This window comes from Giraffa tippelskirchi, chromosome 8, assembly GCF_054371585.1.
Source record: "Giraffa tippelskirchi isolate mGirTip1 chromosome 8, T2T-mGirTip1v1.2.pri, whole genome shotgun sequence".
NCBI classification, from domain to species: Eukaryota; Metazoa; Chordata; class Mammalia; order Artiodactyla; family Giraffidae; genus Giraffa; species Giraffa tippelskirchi.
Genome location: NC_137282.1, coordinates 114,793,149 through 114,819,377, shown reverse-complemented (window position 1 = coordinate 114,819,377; position 26,229 = coordinate 114,793,149). Strand labels below are relative to the sequence as shown.

General features: G+C 40.9%; 1 protein-coding gene across 6 annotated transcripts; it reads left to right on the top strand.

Annotated features, from left to right (window-relative positions):
- The first annotated feature begins 10,302 nt into the window (after window positions 1-10,302).
- NPM1 (nucleophosmin 1) lies at window positions 10,303-24,464 on the top strand. 6 transcript variants are annotated; one of them, XM_081523426.1, is made up of 11 exons: window positions 10,303-10,787; window positions 13,205-13,284; window positions 13,848-13,967; window positions 14,258-14,351; window positions 14,552-14,658; window positions 14,759-14,832; window positions 18,295-18,349; window positions 18,938-19,021; window positions 19,783-19,884; window positions 21,626-21,700; window positions 24,111-24,464. In XM_081523426.1, the coding sequence occupies exons 1-11, from the start codon at window positions 10,745-10,747 to the stop codon at window positions 24,147-24,149; spliced, it is 873 nt and encodes a 290-aa protein (XP_081379552.1). In that variant the 5' UTR covers window positions 10,303-10,744; the 3' UTR covers window positions 24,150-24,464. The 6 variants fall into 6 exon arrangements, 5 of the variants coding, with proteins under 5 accessions (XP_081379552.1, XP_081379551.1, XP_081379553.1 ...); XR_014063050.1 differs by lacking the exon at window positions 10,303-10,787 and adding an exon at window positions 11,236-11,390 and having other exon boundaries at window positions 20,886-21,700; XM_081523425.1 differs by lacking the exon at window positions 10,303-10,787 and adding an exon at window positions 11,236-11,390.
- The last annotated feature ends 1,765 nt before the right edge of the window (window positions 24,465-26,229 follow it).

The window sequence follows — 26,229 nt, the reverse complement described above, 5'->3', positions numbered from 1 at the left end:
ACAGCCAGTACAGAAAATCCTGTTTTGCTTGAAAAGCCCTCAGTGGCCAAGCAGCAGTCTCAATTTCCAGTTTAATGGAATCATTGTTATAAACCCTGGGGGAAGCATTCCTTCCTTAGGAACTGAGACCGCTAGACCAGCAAAACCCAAAGTTAAGGGAATGAGGAGCAAAAAATTTATTAGGGATCACTCAGTTCAGTTCAGTCACTCAATCATGTCCGACTCTTTGAGACCCCGTGGACCGTAGCCTACCAGGGTCCTCCGTCCATGGGACTTTCCGGACAAGAATACTGGAGTGGGTTGCCGTTTCCTTCTCCAGGAGATCTTCCTGACCCAGGGATTGAACCCGGATCTCCCACATTGTAGGCAGACGCTTTACTGTCTGAGCCACCAGGGAAGTCCTAATTTGATTGGGGCAAGTCCGAGTTTGATTGGGGCAGATGCACTGTGGGCAGGGAAGGCAAATCTACATACAAAGAGTCCAGTCCAGTGAGAAAAAAGTGCTATCCCTTCCAATATGGCTGCTGCTGCTGCTAAGTCGCTTCAGTCATGTCCGACTCTGTGCGACCCCATAGACGGCAGCCCACCAGGCTCCTCCGTCCCTGGGATTCTCCAGGCAAGAACACTGGAGTGGGTTGCCATTTCCTTCTCCAGTGCATGAAAGTGAAAAGTGAAAGTGAAGTCGCTCAGTCGTGTCCGACTCTTAACGACCCCATGGACTGTAGCCTACCAGGCTCCTCCGTCCATGGGATTTTCCAGACAAGAGTACTGGAGTGGGGTGCCATTGCCTTCTCCATTATGGGGTGACCCGTAAAAACAATGTAAATTATTTCTAGCATCATAAGACTTGTTCATTCCCCTGGGGAATAAGTTGTAAGAAGCCCATTGCTGATCTTTGCTCTTGGCAGTTTGGGCTATAGAATTCCATGTTGCCAAGCCCATGCACAGTCTCTGTTTTTGCCAGTATGGCCTTTTTTGTTTTTTTAATGAGCTTTTTCAGCAGGGGTAGGGGTCACTGGAGAAAGAGGCTGAATGATGTTGGCAGATTCATATGATAATTAAGATTCTTTTTTCCTTAGGTTGCTCGGTCGTAAGTATTCACCTAAAATACAATTATCTTCATATCCTGGGCCCATTCAGAGAGATCTGTCCACATATCTATTCCTCAGATTTCCTTAGCACCAATTTTCTAGTTGCCCCCACTCCAAGTCCAAATCATGAATTATTGCAGGTCTGTACTCCTGACCATTTCTTTTTCTAGGCAGAATGTACAACCAAGTACACTACTTAGACTTCTGCGTGCTGAGAGGATGTCTCTTCTCCATGACCTTTCAGGGCCATGGATGAGTAGAGTGGTTATCTATTGCTTTGTAACTAACCACACCAAAACTTCATGGCTTAAACTAACAATAACTTTATTTTGCTCGTGATTTACTCTTTGGGCCTGGGTCAGTAACAATGGCTCATCTCATGTTGGAAGAGTCAGTTGGGAAACTTGACTGGGGCCTGGAGGAGGAACCTCCCATTTGACTCATTCACATGGCTGGCAAGTTGGTGCTGGCTGTTGGCTGAAGCATAACCAGGACTATGGGCCAGTTCTCCGTTCTTCTCCACGTAGGCTGTTCCACGGGCCTCTGAGCTTTCGCAGAGTATGGTGGCAAAGTTCCAAGAGTGAGAAACCTCAAGAGCCTTGGAAGTCACATAACATCACTCTGCCTTAGTCTACTGGTCAAGGTGCAGGTTCAAAGGGGGCAGAGTACATAGATTCTGCTTCTTCATGGGGGAGTGTCAAGGTTATGGAACAGATGGGGCAAGAGATATGGCTGTGGTCTTCTTCAGAAATATAGTGTCCATAAAGCAGATTGAGAGAAAGGAACAAGGAAGCGGCATTAGGGACCATAGGCACCCAAGCCCCTTGCCCAAGAGGCTTACTTGTGTCTTCTGGATTTATCTGAACCTGATTTCATATGTATATCACCTCCACCTGAAAACAAAGTGCTGCTGTGCATGCCTGACTCTCTCACTGGATGAGTGGGACAACATTCAGCTCATGATAGGCAGCTCAACTCACACAGTAACTTGATGACCCATAATAAAGTGTTTAGTTACCACCTGTGTCCATTAGGAAGTCATCTCAAAAGGAGACTCAAAAGGAGTCATATCAAAAGGAGACTCAAAAGGAGTCATATCAGCAGAGGATGATATAACTTTGATCCTATTTGTCTGAGCAGAGACTCATCTGTGGGGGCCTGCCAAAGTCTCCACATAGATCCCTACATTCCACAGACACATCAAGAACCGCTGGGTCTTCTGGGTCATGCTGCCCAGATGGCGGAACAGCGTCGTCACCTGGACTTCCTACAGAGCTTTCATTTTTCCAGGGCCTACTGAAAGCTGGTAGCCTTTCAGGTCACTCAGTAAATAAGTTAGAACTCTAGTTACTAGAGTTAACTAGTAACTCATGGCCAAATGAGATATACCTTGCCTTCCAAATCCAAAGAGGCTCACTAAGCATTGTGCTTCTTTCTTGATGGTAGAAGGGGATTGAAACTTGTCTTTCATCTTGGAATGTACATCTCAAGATGTCCCAGACCACTGGACCCCTAGAAATTTCACCAGAATATCTACAGTAGTTTCTATTTCCTATTCACCAGGTCCAGTTAGCATGATATCACCAATGTAACAAATCAGCTTAATATCCTGTGGAAAGGTAATCAAGGCCCTTTCAGACCAGATCATGACAGAGGTCCTGAAAGTTGATATAGCCCTGAGGTAGGACACTGAAGGTGCCTTGTCAGCTGAAAATAAACTGTGTCTGATGATCCTAATTAATAGACACGGGGAGGAAGAAGCATTCTCCAGATCAACAGCTTAATATCAGGTCCTGGGGCTGTGTTGATTTACTCTAGAATTAAACTCTATCTGGAACAGCAATGCAATAGAAGTCACTACTGAATAAGTTTATGATAATCCACTGTCATTCTCCAAGATCCATCTGTCTTCTGCAAGTCCCAAAAGGCAAGATGAAGGGGGATAGGGTAGGAATCACCACCTCTTCATCTTCTTCCAAGTCCTTGATAGTGGCACTAATCTCTACAATCCCCAGGAAAGTGGTTTTGCATTTGGTTTACTATTTTTATAGGTCACCCTAAGTAGAGGCAGTTTTGGTTGACTTCCACTTGGCTTTTTCTCCCATAATAGCTTCATTCCACAGGTTAGAGAACCAATCGGGGGACTCTGTCAGCTGATGAATATGTCTATGCCAATTACGCACTCTGAATGACAGCCTCAGGCTGGCCAATTACCAATTAAGGACACGGGGAGAGCCAGAAGCCTTCATGGTGAGGTTTAAATGCAACTTCAACCACGGGCACACCATGCTAAAAAACTGGGTCTAGGCCTTAGCAGTGACAGAACCACGAGGAGCCTCTACTTGTAGAGTTTCCAAGTCTCTTGAGCCGTGAGAGGGAAGAAATGGGCCTCCAAGACCTGGAGTGGTGATATCTGAGGAGACTATGTTTGACCTCATAGGAACTCCAGCTTCCTCTGAAGCCATGGGTGTGTGGGAGTAGTCCACTGCCCCTTGCTGGAATCCCCTTGCCTGAAGATTACATAAGTTCTGACCAAGGTGGATGCCTTTCAAGATGATACTTGCCCTCCCCAACATCTGTCCCCAACTCCCCCACTTGCTATTAGACCAGTGACTAGAGTCAAGTCACAGCATGGTCCAGATCTTTTAGGAAAGAAAAGGGATTATTCCCTGAAGAAGTTACATGGCCTAGAACTGGGGAAAAAAATCCACTGACAATGGATTTTAAGGAATGAGAGGTGAATACAAAGCTTGTTGATAAAGAGGATCTTTTCACAGCCTAGGAATCAGTACCTCAGCAAGGTTCCTGGAGCAGCTCCAGCAGGGGTGGCTCCTGAAACTTTGGGGGAAAAAATTATGGCTTACATAAATGCAGTTGTGTTAAAGGATGATACTGAGGAAGAGACAGCAAAACTCATTATGTAAGACACCAGATGATCAGATGAAAGAGAGGGCAGAGGTCCTTCCTTTCATTATGTGATACAGATGTCTTAGTAAGGGAGACATTGTAATAACTAGGAAACTCAGGATTGGCTCTTCTCCTGGACCAGGTGGTGATGCAAAGGCAAGGTGGATGGAATTACCCTAATGGGCACTAAGCCTGGAGTATCATCTGTGGTACAGATGAGAAGTTTCTGTCAAGCTTTATGGGAGAACTACAATGCAGACCCCTAGGGTGCTGGAGCAAGAGCAAGCAGTCTGCAGTAGAGAACCACTCAAAGAATGGCATCTGCAGTGTTACTGTGTCCTGGTAAAGACTGAGTGTCTGAATGCTGAGTTTTAAGCCAGCTTTTTCACTATCCTTTTTCACCATCATTGTGGCAAATAGATGGGGAAACAATGGAAACAGTGACAGACTTTCTTTTCTTGGGCTCCAAAATCACTGCAGATGGTGACTGAAGCCATAAAATTAAAAGATGCTTATTCCTTGGAAGAAAAGCTATGATCAACCTAGACAGGGTATTAAAAAGCAGAGACATTACTTGGCCCACAAAGGTCTGCATAGTCAAAGCTATGGTTTTTCCAGTAGTCATGTATGGATATGAGAGTTGGGCTATAAAGAAAGCTGAGCGCCGAAGAATTGATGCTTTTGAACTATGGTGTTAGAGAAGACTCTTGAGAGTCCCTTGGACTGCAAGGAGATCAAACCAGTCAATCCTAAAGGAAATCAGTTCTGAATATTCACTGGAAGGACTGATGCTGAAGCTGAAGCTCCAATACTTTGGCCACCTAATGCAAAGAACTGACTCATTGGAAAAGCCCTTGATGCTGGGAAAGATTGAAGGCAGGAGGAGACAGGGATGACAGGATGAGATGGCTGGGTGGCATCACCGACGCAATGGACATGAGTTTAAGCAAACTCCCACGATGGTGAAGTCCCATGATGGGAAGACGGTGAAGGATAGGGAAGCCTGTTGTGCTGCAGTTCATGGGGTTGCAAAGAGTCAGACACAACTGAGTGTCTGAACAACATCTGATTGCAGGGTCAAATCACTGTCAGACCCACTAAATCATAAAATTTGGGAGACACAGCTGTGCTGTGTGCTTAGTCGTTCAGTCATGTCCGACTCTTTGCAACCCCATGGACTGTAGCCCGCCAGGCTCCTCTGTCCAGGGGGAATTCTCCAGGGAAGAATACTGGAGTGGGTCACCATGCCCTCCTCCAGGAGATCTTCCCAACCCAGGGATTGAACCCAGGCATCCCGCATTGCAGGTGGATTTTTTTATCACCTGAGCCACCGCGCTCCACTGAACAATGAAAGTTAATACATCTAGGATTGGGGTGAAGTGGGCTCAAGGCGCACAAGCAAGTCATGTGAACAGATGGCCCAGACCCCACATCACCTCCTCACAGTGCCCCAGTGCTCGTGACTATGGCTTCTTGGGAGGCTCCCTAAAACCAGCTGACTAAGAGAGAAATCCTGGGCTGGCTTGTAGATGGGTCAGCTCAGCATGTTAGTGCAAGCTGGAGACAGATGGCTGTCACAACACCTCCACTCAGAGGAGACCCTGAAAGACAGTGGGGAGGGAGAGTCCTCCCAATGGGCAGACCTTTGGATGGTGCCTTTAGTCACCCACTTTATGTGGACAACAAAAAGCTCTCATGCCAGGAAATACAAATACTCACAGGCAGTGACCAAAGCCTGACTGCCCAGGAACTGGAAGGAACAGGATTAAAAGATCAGAGACAGGAAGATCTGATAAGAGTTGGACAGGAAGGACTTAGTGACTCAACAACAACAACAACATTCTTGAAAAGGGGTTAGTTTGTGGATGTTATTATTAATTATTCTAATTATTGTCATATGGTATGCCAGGATAAAGGAAAATAAAAACAGGAAAAAATAATCATACCTAGAATACAGAGGACTCAAATATCATGAGCTGCTTTAGGGCAACCTTAGTGTTAGTTCAGTCAGTCAGTTCAGTCTCTCAGTTGTGTCCAACTCTTTGCGACCCCATGAACCGCAGCATGCCAGGCCTCCCTGTCCATCACCAACTCCCAGAGTCTACCCAAACTCATGTCCATCAAGTCGGTGATGCCATGCAGCCATCTCATCCTCTGTCGTCCCCTTCTCCTCCTGCCCTCAATCCTTCCCAGCATCGGGGTCTTTTCCAATGAGTCAACTCTTTGCATGAGGTAGCCAAAGTATTGGAGTTTCAGCTTCAACATCAGCCCTTCCAATGAACACCCAGGATTGATCTCCTTTAGGATGGACTGGTTGGATCTTCTTGCAGTCCAAGGGACTCTCAAGAGTCTTCTCCAACACCACAGTTCAAAAGCATCAATTCTTCGGCGCTCAGCTTTCTTCACCGTCCAACACTCACATCCATACATGACCACTGGAAAAACCATAGCCTTGACTAGATGGACCTTTGTTGGCAGAGTAATGTCTCTGCTTTTAAATATGCTATCTAGGTTGGTCATAACCTTCCTTCCAAGGAGTTCATGGCTGCAATCACCATCAGCAGTGATTTTGGAGCCCCCAAAAATAAAGTCTGACACTGTTTGCACTGTTTCCCCATCTATTTCCCATGAGGTGATGGGACCAGATGCCATGATCTTAGTTTTCTGAATGTTGAGCTTTAAGCCAACTTTTTCACTCTCCTCTTTCACTGTCATCAAGAGGCTTTTTAGTCTTTCTTCACTTTCTGCCATGAGGGTGGTGTCATCTGCATGTCTGAGGTTATTGATATTTCTCCCAGCAATCTTGATTCCAGCTTGTGTTTCTTCCAGCCCAGCGTTTCTCACGATGTACTCTGCATATAAGTTAAATAAGCAGGGTGACAATATACACCTTGACGTACTCCTTTTCCTATTTGGAACCAGTGTAGCGGCGTTAATATTTCCTAGCCCTTCCTTGTCTTCCTTCATTTTAGCCATTAGATTGGGGGTGCACACAAAATTAAAATTAATTCCCTACGTACAAGGAACTCACATGTAAACACAATGAAACATGGTAACGTTTAATAGTGGCAGTCAATGAAAGAAAAGTCCCTTCTAATGCATGTGAGCCTCAGCTGCAGCAAAATTTCTCCATTTAGAAGGACTGTTTGAGCACATCTTGAAACCCATAGCACATTTTGGTGCTATCATCACCCCTACCTGGAACAGTTCTTACATTATCCCTCATGAAATTCTGCCCCTCTCTCCCTCTAGAGGTGGATGTTTCAAGTAAGGACATAATGGGAGGATGGATTTAAAATATCTGATAATAGAAAGTTAGAGGGAGAGATGGCAGTTTAGGCTCATTCCTAGATCAGTCTCCAATTTTATATTGCAGTTTTTGCATGGTGTCTTTTTTGATGAAATATAGTTCAACAAAATATATAAATGAAAGCAATTCAAATCTTCATTAAGTTTTCAGCTAATCCAGAATGACACAGTAAGAAGTAAATTTCTTACTGCAAAGATAAATTTCTCAAAATCTTTGGGCAGGTGGACTAGGACCATAGGAGGAAGGTGGGAGAGAGGCAGTGAATGCCAATAAATCAATTGTATGTATTCCTACTCTATGAATTTATAAGAAATCATCTGTCTTCATGTCTAACAGGTGAATGTAAGAAAGAAATATGTGCTGAGTTAAACAGTCCCACTGCCTACGTAGAAAGCATAGTCTCTTGGGCGATGATTATTTGTCCAACAGTGGAGAGGTAAACACACAGACATAGGAGGCAAGCAGAGGTTTCTCTCTCCCTTTCATTAGCTTTGGGTTTTGGAAAAGTTACTTAACCTATTTAACCCTATTTTCACATCTGCAAAATGAGAAAAGTTATGGGTTGAATTGTGTCCTTCCAGAACTCACATGTCCAAGTGTTAGCACCCAGTACTTCAGAATGGGACCTTCAGAATTGGGAATATAATTGTTGCAGATGTAGTAAATTAAGTTAAAATGAGGTCATACTGGAGTAGGGTGGGTCTCTAATCCAGTACAACCAGTAATCTCATTAAAAGGGGAAATTTGGACATAGAAACAAAGAGAGAATACAAAGGGAGAATACTATGTGAAGATGAAGGCAGAGATCAGAATGATGCTTATAAAAACCAAGGCACCAGCCCTGCCAACACCCTGGTCTCAGCCTCCAGAACCTTAAGACACTGAATTTTTCTTGTTGAAGCACCCAGTCTGTGTTGTATTGTTAAGCACTCCCTACAAACTAATACATAGATTAAAATAGTTACAGCCCCAAAGAACTGTAGTGAGATTATATGAGGTGATGTACAGGAAGTGTTTAATATGGTGATTGGCACATAGAAAGTACTTAAAAACTGGTTGCTATTGTTATTGTTTAGAGTAGATTAATAGACTCAACCAACAGTAAGTGTATCTTAAGAGATGCAGGTTCCTGGGTACGGAAGATTCCCAGGAGGAGGGCATGGCAACCCACTCCAGTATTCTTGTTTGGAGAATCCCATGGACAGAGGAGCCTGGCAGGCAACGATCCATAGGGTTGCAAAGAGTCAGACATGATTAAAGCGACTTAGCATGCACACATGCACTGAGAAAAGACGTAATCTGAAGTGGCCTCCCCAATATCCACCCCATGTTCTTTTCAGACACCCATAACGATATATATGGGGAATCCCTGGTGGCTCAGCGGTAAAGAATACACCTGCAAAAATTCCATGTGCTATGGAGCAACTAAGCCCACGCACCCTATTAAACCTGTGTTCTAGAACCTGGGAACCAAAACTACCAAGCCCAAGGGCTGCAACTACTGAAGCTCCTGCGCCCTAAGAGCCCATTCCTTGCAACAAGAGAAGTCACCACAATGAGAAGACCATGCACCTCAACTAGTGTCTCCCTCTCGCCACAACTAGAGAAAAGTCAGCACAGTTACAATGACCCAGCACAGCCAAAAATAAATAAATATGAAAAAAACAAGTTGCACAATATATAGATAAATATGCGTTAAAATATACCAAACCTCCCCCCCCAACTATGTAATCCTTCCCTCCCCCCATATATAGTCTGGAAGTACAGTCACTCAACTACTAACACTGATTAACCTTAGGGAATAGGAATGGGGATATGAGAAGAGGGGCATTTTAGTTTTTCACTTGCTTAAGTTTAAATACTTCTAATTTATTTAAAAGATAATGAGTATTCATTACATTTGTAAATCTGAGAAATGCAAAAAGTGTTTTTTTTTAAATCAGTTGATTCCATGAGATCATATCTAGACTTAGTGCCTGCAATATTGAAAGAGAAAATGTATTTATATAACATGAGCTATGGCTCCCAAATGTTACGGGCTCTCTACAGAGTTGTATTGAATAATCATGGTCCAGAATCCAGAAAGAAATTACAAAGTGGTTCCAACTTTTATTTGCACGGGCTTAGAGGACATTAATCCCTTCCCCACCATCTTGTAGGTCCTCTCGTGAGACATCCTCATCCTGAACATCTAAATCCTCCTCAGCCACAGGCCTGTCCTCTCTTTATCAGCCTTTCTCAGTTTTTTCTCTAGCAGTTGCTCACACTCTGCATTTTAAAAGATCCAAGAACCAGGCTGGTGAAGACTTTTCTTCAGCTGGGGGCAGGGAAAAGGGAGGGGAACAGCTTAGTCCATTCACATAGTGTAAGCATTGATTTCTCCAAATTTAGAAATGTGATTCTGTTAGTAATTGGTTTATGTGCATCATAGTTTATCTCAAGTAGACTGTATTCAGAAAAAAAGCAGGTAGGGAATTACTGCCACTGCTTTTATTCCTTACAGCACTTCTTTATTATTTGATCTGTTGACATAAAAAAGATAACTAGGGGAATCCTTGCCAAGTGTCCGGGGCCTGTGGTTGCGGGAGCAGTGGTCCTCAGTTTGCCAAAGTGTAGCTTGAGATGCTCATATCCAGGCTTACTTCCAAAGAGACTAATTAATAGGCATTTCTTACAAGTCTTATGCCTTCTTTACGGGTCAGAATCTTCTCAGGAACGTTAAAGATTAAGAAGTGCACTGCCTCAGACCCTCATACAATGAGGGTCTCATTTATGCACCCTCATATAATCCTGTGAGCTGTTTTAGATGGATGTTAGTATTGAACTTGGAGCTAGAGAACCCTGTCAGTAATCACCTCATTTGTTTGGGCACCGGCTGGTTTCCTTGTCTGATAAGTGGGGATAGTCACATATACCTCACAGGACCTTACAGTGCGCGCTCCGACGTGTCCGAAGCTTTGTGACCCTTTGGACTGTAGCTCACCAGGCTCCTCTATCCCTGGGATTTCCCACAGAACACTAGAATGGGTTTCCATTTCCTACGCTAAGGGATAGTCCTGACCCAGGGATCGAACCGGCGTCTCTTGAGTTGCAGGCGGACTCTTTACAGCTGAGCCTTCGGGGAACAGCAGTTTAAAAACCTTCCGTCTGGAGAAATCACCCAGGCTTGGTTCATGCCCTGCTCATGTGGAATAGGCCGATTTAGTCCCTTTTTGCTTCCAAATGAGGAAGGACTTCAACTTCGGAGATGTTTCTTCAGAAAGGACAGAGCGATTAAAAACATAGTTGAATAAATGTGACCAGCAGCTACGTATTTTCTCTCCAACAAATAATATTCCGTAGTTCACTGTACGTGGAACCACAAGCTTTAACTTTGGGGAAACAATGAATTCTGAGCCCAGACCTTCAGGCAAGTAAAAAACAACCCGCAGTGGTTATGCCTGTGTGGAGGCCTGCGAGGCACGATAGGATGGAGAAAGGTGAGTCGAGCCGCTCTCCGACTCACAACCAGCTCGCCCTCCAGTTCCTCTCGCCTTCCACTACCTAACACAGCTCATCGTTGCCGTCGCCATTTTGCTGGGTGGGCTGCGCAGGCTTTTGGCGCAAGGCCTGCGCGTCAGAGCGGGAGAGGACGTGGAAGGCTTGGGGGGCGGACCGCGCGCTACCCGGGGAAGCACGCCTGCGCACGGGCAGCAGCTGCTGCGGAGGGGTGGGGCCGGGGTACAAGTGCGCGTGCTCGGTGGGAGCCCGCGGAGTACCTGGAGGAGGTGGGGGGCGAGGTAGAAAGGAGAGAGGTTGAAGAGCGCTTGCGCGCGCGAGCGACCGGGAGGGGCGGGTGCTCCGGAGCACGCGCGCGGAAACGGGACTTGAGGAACTCTCGCGAGATCTCCAGGGTGCTATATATGTACGCGGGGAGCCCGCGTCCTTTCCCTGGTGTGATTCCGTCCTGCGCGGCTGCTCGTTCGGATAGTAGTCGTTTAATTCCGTCCGGCTTCTCTCCCACATAAGTGCGTGCCGCCAACCCATGGAGGATTCAATGGACATGGACATGAGCCCCTTGAGGCCCCAGAACTATCTTTTCGGTAACTGCTGGGGTGTTGGAGCGAGGCCGAGGAGGGCCTGGAGGCTTTGATGGGGGGGAGTGGAATCACGTTGAGGCCTGGGTTGGTGGAGAGAACTAAGCAGGTTGGAGGTCTGAGGGAGTCGGAAGCGAGCTGCCAGGGCCCTGCAGCCTGAGGGATGGGATCCAGGAGAGTCGAGCCGGCAGCACGGAGAGGGTGGGAAGGAGGGGCGGCCTGAAGGCTGGGGCATGAGCGGTCGGAGGCCTAGGGCCTGAGGTAACTTGGCAGCGACCGGTTGAGAGCTTGGCGTTTGCTGGGGCCCATGGTAGAACTCCGGCTACAGTTATTTTTTGGGGCTTTGTGAGTTGGTAGGCTTCTGATTCCAGGCGGGTGCCTGATGCTGATCTCCGGGTTGGTGGTGCAGGAGGTTGTGTGGTTTCGCAGTGTGGGGCCTGAGCCTCCTTTCTGAACGAGAGAATGGATTGAGCATGGCGTTGTCATTGGGCCTCAGGGTCAGGAGCTGTGGGGCCAAGACTCGGTCCCGTTGCCTCGGCCGGTTACGGGGGGAGGGGAGGTGCGGCCCGGCCGGGCGTGAGGAGGCCGCGACCGCTGGGAGCACGTGGTTGCCACGTGGTTGGGAGGAGGGGGTGTGGGCGCTCCATCCGGGGCTTTCTGGTGTCTTGTCACCCCCGAGCCTGGCGACCTAGGGCTTAATTGAGGCTGGTGGACGGGAAATGTTAGATGAAGTGGTTGGTAGCGCCAGGACTCGGGAAGTCTTTGTTCAGTGCTTAACATCTATGTTGGTAGTCCTGGTTTAGAGAATCCTTTTTCTAATTTCACCGCGCCCACTTTACAGATGTGGTACTGAACTTAGAAGCGGCTTAAGGAAAATTAGACGACCCTTGCCTCCAGAACTATTGCATTACAAATGATTTGGGGCGGTAGAGGGAGACCAGCGAAGGCAGCCTTCTGTTAAACTTACAAGGTTTTGGGGGTTTCCCTCTCACGCACACAGTGTACCATACTAAGGGTCGGTCTTGGTCTTTCAGTCTCACTAAACTTAATTGTTGAAGCCATTTCCTTGTGTCAGGTTTTGAGACATCTCTTCCAATAACTATGAGATGGTAACTAAATGGAACTATTTAAAATTTAATTCTGATGGTATTTCAAGTAATTTGCCTATTCATGAATGGTAGTAGTAACATGCACTATATAAGTTAAGGCTTTTGTTCCTAGCATTTTGAAAAACTAGCGTTTCGGATCTATTTCTATCAAAATTTTTATGTTAACTCTATCGGAAGTATCTTTAACATATTTGCATGTCTTAACTTCCGAGCAGAATTTAATGTACATGATTTCTGACACGTCAAAAGTGGAATGTTGACCCCTGTAAGGAGTTTTAGTTCTACATTTGTAGTTTTTCTGCTACAAATACAAGCTGTTGATGTAGGTGTTTGTGTAACCCTTGCCACTTCTAAATTTGGTGCTTTTCTTGAGAGTTTTGGTAGGTAATCAACTTTTTTAAATAGTGGGATTTTATCAACATTGTTAGGGTGGGTTTCAATTTCAGCTTTACTAAGTTTTTGATCCTATTTCTGAGACTATGTAGTTGAGAATTAAATAGTATAGTGGGAAAGTGGAATTTATAACACTCTGTATGGATGTTATTTGATGTTGTTAAACTTGTGTTCAAGAAATCCAGGGAGTGGTACCTCTTCCTTTTTGGTAGCTAGAATAGTAAAAATTCCTTTACAAGTTAACTCTTTAGTTACACACACTGAAGTTTCAGTGTGGTTTTTCTCCTTGTTACAGTTGGTTTTGTTCTTCATTTACAGGTTGTGAACTAAAGGCTGACAGAGATTATCACTTCAAGGTGGATAATGATGAAAATGAGCACCAGTTATCTTTAAGAACGGTACTTAAACTTTTCAAAATAAATTACATAACCATTCTTGATTTCAGTCTCTTAGTTCTTATTCATGTGGCTTAATACTTTATAATAGTTTTTTATGAGTTATTGCACATACTTGATTTTCTAAATATGTGTGACAGGAAACTTGGCATCTTTAACACTTACTTGGTAATTGTAAAGTCCAGTCACACTGTTCAGCTTTCCTTACTTGTGTACTTCAGTTGGATTAAAAAGCCTTTTAAGAGAGTGATAGATACAGATCTCAGTTTGTTTCCCCCAGACAGTAGCCTATAGCCTACAACCTAACTTGTAGGTGGCTAAGAAATGTTAGGTGACTTAAACTTTGCTTGCGTGATGACATAAACATCTGTGTTATCAAATGCGTTTTCTGTGTTTAGATTTACTGAATCTTAGTCACATAAAACTTGAAGACAGCATTGTGCTCAAGTCAGTTTCTTGTCAGTGGTAATAATAAAAGGTTATAATTGTCTGCTTTTAAAAAAACTAGTTTGCGGGGCTTGTAGAATGGTGGAAACTAAGTTGAAGCACTGTTTTTCTCTTTACAGGTCAGTTTAGGGGCTGGAGCAAAGGATGAGTTACACATTGTTGAAGCAGAGGCGATGAATTATGAAGGCAGTCCAATTAAAGTAACACTGGCAACTTTGAAAATGTCTGTACAGCCAACGGTAAAGGCGCTTTAGTACTTTTAGTCTAATTTTGTCTAATTAGATTTTAGTCTAATTCTGTCGCATTAAGGTGGATGTCATTTAGGTTACTCTTCTGTCCCTGGGGTGACTGAAAACTGTTGAACATGATGGTAGCTGCTTGTTTATGAAAAACAGGATCACTGATTTGTTCATTTGGCTGATGGGTTTGCTTGTTCAGAAACATTTTAAAGTTATGAACAGATTTTATACCAAATATGTAACCTTTTTTTTTTTCCCACAATATTTAGCGGTTTATAATTTCTTTCTAGGTTTCTCTTGGGGGCTTTGAAATTACACCACCTGTGGTCTTACGGTTGAAGTGTGGTTCAGGGCCTGTGCACATCAGTGGACAGCACTTAGTAGGTATGGTACACTGTTTATTCTTTTTAATGCAGTTGCCTTGTTCTCAGTTTGGACTTTATAAAGTATGTTTAGTTCTGGTGCTACTGCCTGTAATAGGTTCAAGTGGGAACCTAGTAATTTATAACTAGAGAAGCAGTGTTCTTTTTTCTGTGTTCTTGCTGTTGAGTTTTAGTAGTGGCTAATAAAGAATTTTATTTTAGCTGTGGAGGAAGATGCAGAGTCAGAAGATGAAGAGGAGGAGGATGTGAAACTCCTAAGTATATCTGGAAAGCGTTCTGCCCCTGGAAGTGGTAGCAAGGTTCCCCAGGTATGGATATAATTTACTACACATAATTTATTCTTGCCTTTAGTTCAGTAGTTTGGATTAGCACTTACTTACGAGTGTGTGTCCAATTATTTTTTTTAAGAAAAAAGTGAAGCTTGCTGCTGATGAAGATGATGATGAAGATGATGATGATGATGATGATGATGATGATGAAGAGTAAGTAGTAAGCTCTTAGAAACTTGACATTGTTGTATGGGAGTGGTCGTGAAAACAATTTATCAAATCATCATGTGGGATTAAGTAACTGTTTTAGTTAACACAAGAGGTGAATGGTCAGTGGTTGTCAGTTTGTCTTAAAGGATGAAGTATGCAGTATTTCCTAAATATATTTGACTAGGTTCCTTTTTTATTCCTGAGGATTTAGTGGACACATTACTGTATGCTAAGTCTGCTGTATTTTATTACTGTACAGTAATAAAGGGATTAGGCCTAAAAAGAATCTGAATAGCTCCAGCTGTATACATTTTGTAAGTTGTCACATGATGATTTTTTTTTTCCCCATAAAGGATTTTGGCCCATGGTTGTCTGGTCCTTAGGAGAGAATTAGATTCTAAAAGGGAGTAGGGTTTTATTGGAGAATTTAATGATTGTAAACAAGATTTGATAATGTTTGTTAACTAGGTTGGACTATGGTAAAGTTACAAACATGCTATGGAGTAAAATGCTATTCATAATTAGTCTTTCCTATATGTAGCAATATAAAAATTTGTTAGTATTGAACGTTTAATTGCCTGTTGGCTTTGTTCTTGAGTTCTCATGTTGGTCCATATATACTGAAACCAACTGAAATTGGAATCTAAGACAGACTCTGAGAGAACATGCACTAATGAAAAATCTGCAAATCAGATTTTCAGTAATGTCAATTAGCCAAGCTGGTAGTTAAAAGGTCTTAGAGCATGATAATGAAAGCAGAAAATAGGAAGGAGTTGAATGCTTAAAATTCTAAGTTACCTGCATATCACACAACAAACACAGTATAGTTGGTGTTTGTTACTACTTGATTATGCTTGGACTTTCAAGACTTCAATATTTAAAAGGGATAATTCCTGATGTAACTACAGTGTAAATAGATGGTGTTCTTGTCTTCCATGTCTCCTTTAAGTTGTCTTTAGTTAGGTGATCAGGGAGGAATGAAAAGTGTAGATGGTAACCAGGTCCAAATCAGGAAGATTTTTGGTATAAGGGGGAAAAGGTGTATAGTCAGATATATGAATAAGTAGAGGCAGTTAATAGATCCTGTTGAGGGTACCAAGTTTTAGATTCCATTGGTTAGGAGACAATGATAAATGGGTCCTGTTTGGGGGGTGGAAAGGATATGGTGTGGGGTTGGTTGACTTGGTGTTGATGTAAGCAAGAAAAGCTGAAGACCATTTAGCGCATTAAAAGTTTAATATGGCCAACACAACATTGTTAACTATATTCCAGTATAAAAAGTTTAAAAGTTAGTATGGTTTACAGATGCAGCCTTGGTAGATTATTGTTATTCTGAATGGCCCAGGGAACTAAATGGGTGATACTACTATAAGGACAGTTTTTAGGGGACCCCCGAAAGTGTTAGGCGCTCAAGCCTGGTTGGCCTGGGGCCCCTGTTGGGCAAGAGTGGCCATTCCACAAGTGGCCCGTGCTTAGGGCTGGGTCCTGATGCTCCTTGGGCTGTACTTCCTTCCAAGTTCTGGGTTTTCTGACAGGAGCCAGGTCAAGTGAGGGGGTGGTGGAGATTGTTCTGGTTCTACATTGAGGTGGCAATGGAAAAAGTGGGGTTCTTCAGAAAAAACACCCTCTCCACCTGTTTTTTAGGCAATATTCTGATAAGTAAAACTGCTTACAGTACTGGTAGTGGTTGTATACAAATCATTGTTATCTTACTTTTCGTGTGGGAGTAGCACATGTAGTTTTTGGGTGCTAGGGCCAAAATTGATAAAATCACTGATAAAAGTCACTTAAAAGATTTTATATGCTTTTACGGTAAATTATATGGTACTTGATCCAGTTAACACAGCAGATGTTTTTCTCTGGTATTGGAAAAGAGGTGTTTCTTTGGTTGAACGTAGATGAAGTTGCCTTATTTTTGAGACTATATAATATAACACTCAGTTTGTGAAATAATTAAAATTTCAAGCAATTCCACTATTTGCTGTTTCAGACTTGTGGACTTACCTAATAATTGGATTCCACCCCAACCCCAGTTGGCACATTTAGAGTGTACAATTCTGTAGTTTATGGTATATGCCCAGTTGTGCAGCCAATTTCAGAACATTGCATCACCTCAAAAGAAACAAGGGTATAACCCCTCATTTTCTCCAGCTCTAGTCAACCGCTAATAAACTTTTTTTTAGATTTGTCTGTTTTGGATATTTCATATAAATGGAATGATAATATGTGCCCTTTTCTGCTGGTTGGTTTCACTTAGCCTCAATATTTTTAAGATTCACCTTTGTAGCATGTGCCAGTCCTTGTACTTGTTGTATATTACTGAGCTGTAAGAACTTTTGTATGTTTTGGAAACAAATCCCTGAGAATTGACAGATATTTTCTCCCATCCCATGTGTTGTCTTCTCTATGTGACAGTCCTTTACAGTAAAGTGATTTACTTTCATAAAGTCCAGTTAATTTTATTACTTGTGCTTTTGGCGTCAAACCTAAGAAACCATTCCAGTTTTATACTTTTAGCTCATTTTTGATCTTTTATCCATTTTGAATTAAGTTTTGTATATTTTGTGAGGCAGGAGCCAGTTACTGTGAATACCCAGTAGTCCCAGCACCATTTGTGAAAGATCTTTCCCCATTGAATGGTCTTTCCCCCCTTTTTGAAACGAGTTACCATGCTTACATAGTTTTGTTTCTGGACCGTTCAGTTCCATGTCTGTCCTACCACTAGTAAAACATTCTGATTTCTGTTGCTTTGTAGATTTTATACCTTGGTTTATAATTACTTCAACATTGTTCTTTCTCAAGGTTCATTTTGGCTTCCTTGAGCTTCAATGTGAGTTTTAGGATCAGTTTCTATGGAGAAGCCACCTAGGATTCTTTTAGGGATTGTGTTAAATCTGTAAATTGATTTGGGGAGTTGCCACCTTAGTATTTACTAGTCCATGAATGTGGGATGTTGCTATTTTAATTTCTTTAACCCTATTTTCATTTTCAAAAATCTATTTTCAGTTGTAAAAAATAACACTGTACCATCTTAACTATTTTAAGTGTGCAGTTTAGTAGTTTTAATCATAATGACATTGTTATGTAACAGGTCAGGCTCATCTAGTAATACTAAAAACCGTAACCACTGAATAAAAAGTCCCCATTTCCACCTTTCCCCTGGCAGCCACCCATCTTCTGGTTTCTGCAGAGTGATTAGGTAAACCTGAAATAAGTGGAATCGTACAGTATTTGTCTTGTGACTGTCTTGACTGTCTTCACTTAGTGTAATGTCCGTAAGGTTCATCCATATGCTGCATTTGACAGGATTTCCCTTAAGGATTGTGCTTTCAGTTCTTTTGTTGACCCCCAAAAGTTTGATTTGCTTTGACTGACGAAACTTGTAGGTTCATCCACTTTCTAGATAAGCTTTCTAGATTTGTTGAGTACATTGAACAAGTAATAAGCACTTAACTTCATTTGTAGTGATGATGATGACGATTTTGATGAAGAAGTTGAAGAAAAAGCTCCAGTAAAGAAAGTAAGTAAGATACAGTAATTTAAGATTGTCGGAAATAGTTAATAACAAAAGCTGGGGATTTTTTGATGCCATTGGCTTGTTTGATGGTTATCAAAAGTTGTCATAGGAGATGCTGATCTCCCCTTTGAAATTGCTCTTGAGTAGGGCTATTTTGGAAACATTCCTAATTGGAATTAACTTGTTTTCTTTGTGTAGTAGTAGCCTTCTCCCCATTAGCCCTTTTGTGAAAATGATTACTTTATCTTAACCTGACTGCTGCTTTTACATGGTTTGGGGCAGTTTAATTTGCAGTACTATGTCTGTTTACATGGTTTCGGCTTCCCTGGTGGCTCAAACCGTAAAGCATCTTGCAATGCAGGCAGACCTGCATGGGTTCAATCTGTGGGTCAGGAAGATCCCCTGGAGAAGGAAATGGCAACCCACTCCAGTATTCTTGCTTGGAAAATCCCATGAATGGAGGAGCCTTGTAGGCTTCAGTCCATGGGGTCACATAGAGTAGGACACGACTGAGTGACTACTTAAAAGTAAGTCTCTTCTGTAGGGAGGGACATTGATTAAGATTAATGTGATGAATTTAATTAATTGCAGTCTGTACGAGATACTCCAGCCAAAAATGCACAGAAATCGAACCAAAATGGAAAAGACTCAAAACCGTCAACACCAAGATCAAAAGTAAGTGGTAACATACATACAGATGCAAGCTTCATTGAGGTAGTTAGGTTCTACTGCTCTCATAAAATTTGGTAGGTCTTTGGAGAACACCTTTAGGGTGTCAAAAGAGCTAAAATGTGCTTCTTTTATTGGCATTCATCCTATGCTGGACAGTTGACCCTTGAACAACAAAGTTTTAAACTGCATGGATCCATTTATCACGGATTTAAGTGGTGAACACTATAGTACTGCACATCCATGGCTGTTGGTTCAGTCTGGATGCAGAGGGATCACAGATGTGGAGGGCTGACAGTAAGTTAGTACACATATTATTGACCATGGTGAGTGCTGTTGTCATCTATTGACATTCAAGGGTCAACTGTATTGCTGCTGGCTTTCTCATAAGGGAGAAAGCCAACAAAAGATTTTTGTGATGTTGTGTTATTTAAGGGTTCTTGCTTTTATATATATATAAAAGTATATTTATCACATAAGGCAGTTTCTCACAGCTGGCTGCATATTGGGAGATTTTCGCTTAAGTTCTACGGAATGGGCCACCTTTGCTTCATTCTTGGGGACTTTCTAGTTCCCCTATTCCTTTCGTAAGGAATAATTTAAGGGCAAAAATAATTGTTCAGATGAATTAATTTATATTGGTAACTCAACTCTGGTGTATACACACTTGTTAATTAAAATCAACACACTCTGGTTTTACAATAAAGGATTTAAGAATTTTATTGAGAAAATCCAGATACTGTGTTGAAATTTACTTTTTCTTCCAGGGTCAAGAATCCTTCAAAAAACAAGAAAAAACACCTAAAACACCGAAAGGACCCAGCTCTGTAGAAGACATTAAAGCAAAAATGCAAGCAAGTATAGAAAAAGTGAGTAAAATAATCTTCCCTAAAGAAGCTTTCTGGGGATTGGAACAGGATTGTTTCTCATTTTTTATCATAATATACCTGCCCTTTTGTGGTGTGAAATTTTCTCAAAAATGGCTTACTAGTTCATAATCTCTGGTGATTTTTTTTTGTATATTTAAATTTACATATGCTTTATTTTCCATTATAAAAGGAATACAAGTAAGTTGATTATAAGATATATTCTGACTTTAGATGTTAAATTAGACCATTTCCCATTGCCTATTCTGTTCATAAGATGCCACAGTACCAGCAGAGGGCGTATGAGTCTTCTAAAATTGGAAACAGCTGAAAATGTAGTCTGACTGTTACAGTTTAAAAAAAAAATTACTCACTTTTGACTAGTCAGAAACATTCTCCAACAAATGAATTATTTCTATTTGCCTTTTACACCAAGGTGTCACCAGTCAATACATGTGATACTTGAATTTTTGAATGACAAATATGTTTACATTTAGTTATCTTTTGTCTAAAATAGTGGCAACATGTGAGAAAAGGATTAGCTTTTGTCCTACTTGCTTGATTTGGAGTTGGGGGAATCTACATTTCATGGACTTCAGTGAACCCTGGAGTATGGAGTAATTGATTTAAGTGCCTTGAAACATAATTGAGAGGAACCTTTAAAAGTCTGTGAACAGTATTAATATTCTTAGACCTCAATTATTGAGAATAAATGTAGAATTGAGAGGAAAAGTTAATGACTTCTTTCCCCTTGTTTTTTCTATGCTTTCTAGGTTTTGCGAGGCTTTGGTAGATTTCCTTTCCTTATACAGTTATGAGTCAGTTGGAAAACTAACATTTTAGAACCAGAATGTATATCTTGATTTTGTTTCAGTACTGCTGTAAACCTTGCCTTCCTGGTATCACTGCTGTGTTTTTGTCCCTTGCATACAGTGCTAGACTGACATTTTACATATCCTCCCCTTCAATTTTAATATGGTCCTATCTCCTTGGTTTAATTGCAGGCGCATTGAACAGTCCTGGGCACTACTGGTAAATTAAGCCCAAAGATGGGGAGAGGAAAAGGAGAGAGACACATATAGTCCAGACTGAGTATCCTCAACAATCCAGACTGAAGTCTTCTAGTTTAATCTCAATCCCCTTTCCTGATTGGCCACCCACCCATGCCCCTTCCAGGCTGGAAGCAATCAATTGATCTCCTAAAACACTTTGCCTGCTGTGATTCAGTGAACCTTATACTTTGCTTTCTATTTGTGCAGTTGCCTCACCTCTGACCATGTATTTCCCTAGCTGCTCAATAAATATTTGAATCAAATAACAGATGTGACAGTAATTTAAAAGTGTAAATTAAAGTGAGATTTATTTTCTAGGTGATAAGGCAGTTAGGAATTCACCACACCTGAAACTCTTGATCTTTCTAAAATGCATAGAAGATTCAGGTTAACAATTTTTGTCACTTGTGTATATGATACTCAAAGGGGCTATATGTTTTTTAGAGTGGCTGGGAGTGGGTGGGCGGAAGTCAGAAACTTACTCTGTATGGAAGACCTAGGTCCTAATATGCTGTGCAAATGTCTTTCTAGGCTTTTTTAGAAAAGGATTTATTCAGTGTTAAAAGATTTGAAAGGATAAGGAATGATCACAAATAATTCCATGTAATAGCACACAAATCTTTGAGGAATTTCATAATGATCTCTCTCAAAAAGTGCTTCTATACTTACCCTTAATGCTTTTGTCTCCATAGGGTGGTTCCCTTCCCAAAGTGGAAGCCAAGTTTATCAATTATGTGAAGAATTGTTTCCGGATGACTGACCAGGAGGTAACTGAACTTTCTGGAGACATGACCAAATCCAGAATTTTTATTGTGATTTATTACGGTTGTTTAGTCTCTTTAGGTATTGGCTTCTTTTAAAAGGTTCCTAACCACAGACAATACTTCAGATTAAATACATGAAAACTCTTAAGAATTTAGTTGGCAAAAACTGAGAAGATAACTTTTTTAGTACATTTTTCCCAGCTTTTATATAGTTGGTAAATTATTTCTTGGTTACTGAACTCAGTTTGCTTTTGGTACTATGTTGGCTAAGGAAATGAGCTGTGGTTTTCCTTGCTGCTCCATTTGGCTCTTTGGGGCAGTCTGGTCTTTTTGCTTTCTTATGAGTTGGCAGAGATGATTTTCTCCATAGATGTTATGGGAAGTACATGTTGCTGAAATAGACCTAAGTATAAAATCTGGAAGCAGGAAGCCAAATTGTACTCAATATATTGATTTAGATTATATATTTCTTAATATGAAGGTATTTTGTCAGTAAAAGAAAAATCATGCATTTATTTTTACCGTCTCATAGTTGTTGATTCAGGTTGTAAAGGAAAATGTAAAAGCTGTTACACAAGGTTGCTAGGCATTATGTACATACAGGGCATGTTCTGTGTTGTTTTTGTCAGGACTCCCTAAATCGCCTGGGTTCAGCTTTCTTCAGTAAATTAAGAATTTGTTATTAGAGCTCTTTTTCTGCCACAGTATTTAGTACTAAAATCACTTAATGGCAATACTTTTTCTCAGGTTTGAAAGCCTTTCAGTGATTTAATATTCTTTACGTGAGTTCAGCCTTCATTGGCATGGCCTTGAGATGATCAGATTGAATCTTGTTGATTCTTTTGATGCTATTCTGTCTTCATGTATATTTGAATTCCAGAATGCCAGTGTATATATATTCTGTGAATTTTCTGAATAGTGGACATTTTAGTAAAAATAAAAGCCCTTTTAAAACGGTGCAGTAGATAATTGTTAATTCAGTATTGAAAATTGTGGAAAGTAGACTCTCATCTGTAACTGGTAAGCATAAGAGATACATAATTTAAGCTAATACCAAAGGAAGTGGTAAAAGACAATTTTTGATTAAGAAAAATTAACGTGAAGATAAGAGTGGAAATTGCAAAGGCCTTCCAAATAGCATAATATCAGTCTTGTAGCTGAAATGACTGAACTCACTGCCATCAGAAGTATTTTCTGACTTCAAAACTGAAAGCATATTTCGAAGTGCCAAGATGAAATTTCTGTAATAATGAAAAATATGCTAACTCACTTCACTATTAATGGAAGTTACCAAAACACTGAATGCGTCACATTTTTATTGCATAGTTGCAGATATGAATAAGCACAGTGTATAAAGTATCTTCCCATTGCTTGTGCAGTTTTTCTTTAGAGTTGCTTGTGAGAATTAGGCTAATAAAATCTAGATGGGACCTGAGAAATAGCAACTTTTTGCAGAAAACTCTTGAATTAAAGAGTTAAGAAAATGTACTACCCTTTGAGGAAATACTGCCGATAAAAGTTTTGCTGAATGTTTGTATAAAGGTGCAAACAGTGTTTGGTCAGAGTTGAAGCATGAATTACTGAAAGGTCAGTATTCTCTATAAAGCAGGTCAAGGAACATCTGATAACCTTTTGATTTTTTCAAATGTTATGAGATAGTTCGATATTTGTATTTAACTTAATGATAGAGAATGACATGATACGCGGTTCAGGTTGATTTGAAGCACTGTAATATTAGATTTCAGGAATGGAAAGACAAGTCATGGAAGATGGTTTTCATGTGTTTAAACAGGAAGAGCTTGTCTGAGTAGCTAATAGGGCAGAACATGTTATATATACTGCCTCATATGTCTTCTCATTAATAAAATAATTTGGATGTGACCACTCTAGAAACTTAAAATGTACCGAGATATAAGCCTAAGGAATTTATAAGCAAATTCTGTAAAACAAGGAATTATTAAGATCCCATATCATGGAAATATAATTAAAGAGAGATAAAGAAGGCTATAACTGGTATATAGTTTATTTCTGATAAATGTAATTTTTTAGTATGTGTCCCATGTACAGGTGCATGTTTTTCTCTGAATTTGGCCTTAAAGCCGGTGGCATTGAGGCAACATTGACCAAACTAGTCTTGATTTCCTTAGCTAAATGTCTAAGCTGTTAAGTGTATACTAGTATGAAAGTGACTTTGCCTACAAGAATCATAAGATTTTATGTTCAAATTGAAGTATTTGAAATTAAATTAGGAGTATAAATTTCTTTGAAATCAGTTATTAATTATCTAGAGTGAACCTTTTTGGTGGTGGAATGAAAAATAGCTATTTTGAATTGTACAAAGAGACGTGGTTTAATTTATTGGTGTCTATGAAGTGTTGTGGTTTTTCAACCACATTTCTTTTTTTTTTTCCAGGCTATTCAAGATCTCTGGCAGTGGAGGAAGTCTCTTTAAGAAAATAGTTTAAACAGTTTGTTAAAATTTTTCCGTCTTATTTCATTTCTGTAACAGTTGATATCTGGCTGTCCTTTTTATAATGCAGAGTGAGAACTTTCCCTACCGTGTCTGATAAATGTTGTCCACGTTCCATTGCCAAGAATGTGTTGTCCAAAATGCCTGTTTAGTTTTTAAAGATGGAACTCCACCCTTTGCTTGGTTTTAAGTATGTATGGAATGTTATGATAGGAATAGTAGTAGTGGTGGTCAGACAGATGGAAATGGTGGGGAGACAAAAATATACATGGGAAATAAACTCAGTATTTTAATAAAGTAGCCCTGTTTCTCTTTATATTATCCTCTTTATACTTTGTCAGAGAAATACATTTACATAGTCAAGTGTTCCTCAGAGCTTCCTACCACCCAACCTAGCCTTTTCACTCCCAAAGAAAATCTGGCATGTTAAATAACCTGCAGCAGCCTTTTCCCAGCCTGGATTCTCTTGTGTGAACCGGAACAGAAAATGCTCTCTGTGACTATCTTTTCAATTTATCCAGAATAGCACATAACATATTTGAGATTCTTGGGGGGGGGATAAGTGATTGCATGTAGTGGTTACATGAGAACATTTGGGGACTAATCCTTAGAACCCCTTTAACTATCTTAGCAAGATTCAATTGCACGACAGGGCAGGATTCCTCTTCTGCTTGTTTTGCTGTAGTGTATCCAATAGTTTCTAAGATTGCTTTATTGATGCTGTTCTGGAGTTTTATGTCTTACAGTCTTCTGGACCCTGGGTGGACTGTGGCTCTAGTCTCAAGACTCGCGGCTGTTTTCTTGGAAGATTTAAGCCTCCTACTAAACTCACATCCATTCTTAGGCCTTCTGTATGATTCTTTGTTATCCTCATTCCTTTTTGTTTAAACTTTAGGAGAGAGACTTTATTTTCTGTCTTCAAATTTGTGTTGGTTTTCTTTTTTAAATTTCCAAATGTTCTTCCTTGGTTCTTGGGATGTAGTATCTAGAGTCTGAAAAAGAATTTTCTTATCCATGCATTGTTTACTCATTACCCTGCTCACTCCTTATCCATGCATTGTTTACTCATTACCCTGCTCACTCCTAGCCTATTAATTTTTATATTTTATATTGATTAGAAGGGTGGTACTTTATGACTGGGTTCTAGTTCCAGATTATTTTGATGGCGGTCTGAAGATATTAGCCTTTCCATCTCTGAGGTAGTTTTCAAGAGTAGATTAATTTTGGAGGGTGGGAAAAAATACTGGGGCAGTACTGTCTTGTTTAATCTGTTTCCAAGCATTAGGTTTCTCTTCTAGTCATTTACGTTGTGATTTTCTTCGTCGATTATTCAGTTATATCTGAATAAACCGGGTCTGCCCTTGTAGCTCTTTATTTTAATGGAGGCGTACTAGGAGATGGTAAATGTTCAGTGTTATTGAAATTACATCCATTTTAAAAGATGTTTATGTACTTCAGATTTAAAAGATGATCTACTTTAAATTGATAGTAGAATCCCAAATCACTTAGCCATCCTATATTGAAAAATTGCTGGTGTTCAAATAATGCAGCTGCGTTAAAGTTGAGTCATTCCTTCCCTAGGTAGTGTTTTTTTATTACTGTTTGTGATGTAGGAGTGTTAGGTAATTAGCAGTATTAGTTACTTAACATGTTCAGAAGTAGAAGTATGCTTGCTGGTAGTAATGTCTGAAATTTTTATCGAGTTGCGTTGTGTAGAAGTTAAACGTTTGGTTTACCTGATGGGCACTGCTGTGTGGCAGGACACCTAAAAGAACTTCCCACCATTCTGAGGGAAAGCAGTTTGCCTTACTGATGTGCTGTTCTTGGCTTGTTAAATACAGCTAATCAGATCTAGAGGGCTGCTCTTTTTTGAAAGGACGGACTTAACGAGTCCCTGTGCCTCAGAAGTCTCTGATAGTGCTAGCTAGTAGATATCAGCTAATTAAACATGACAGTAATCTGGAAATTAAACTACTACTACTCCCAGGCTTAGGAAATCCTCTTTTAAAGACACTGACTTCCCTTTGTTCTGTATAAACTACTCAGTGTCATAAATCAATAT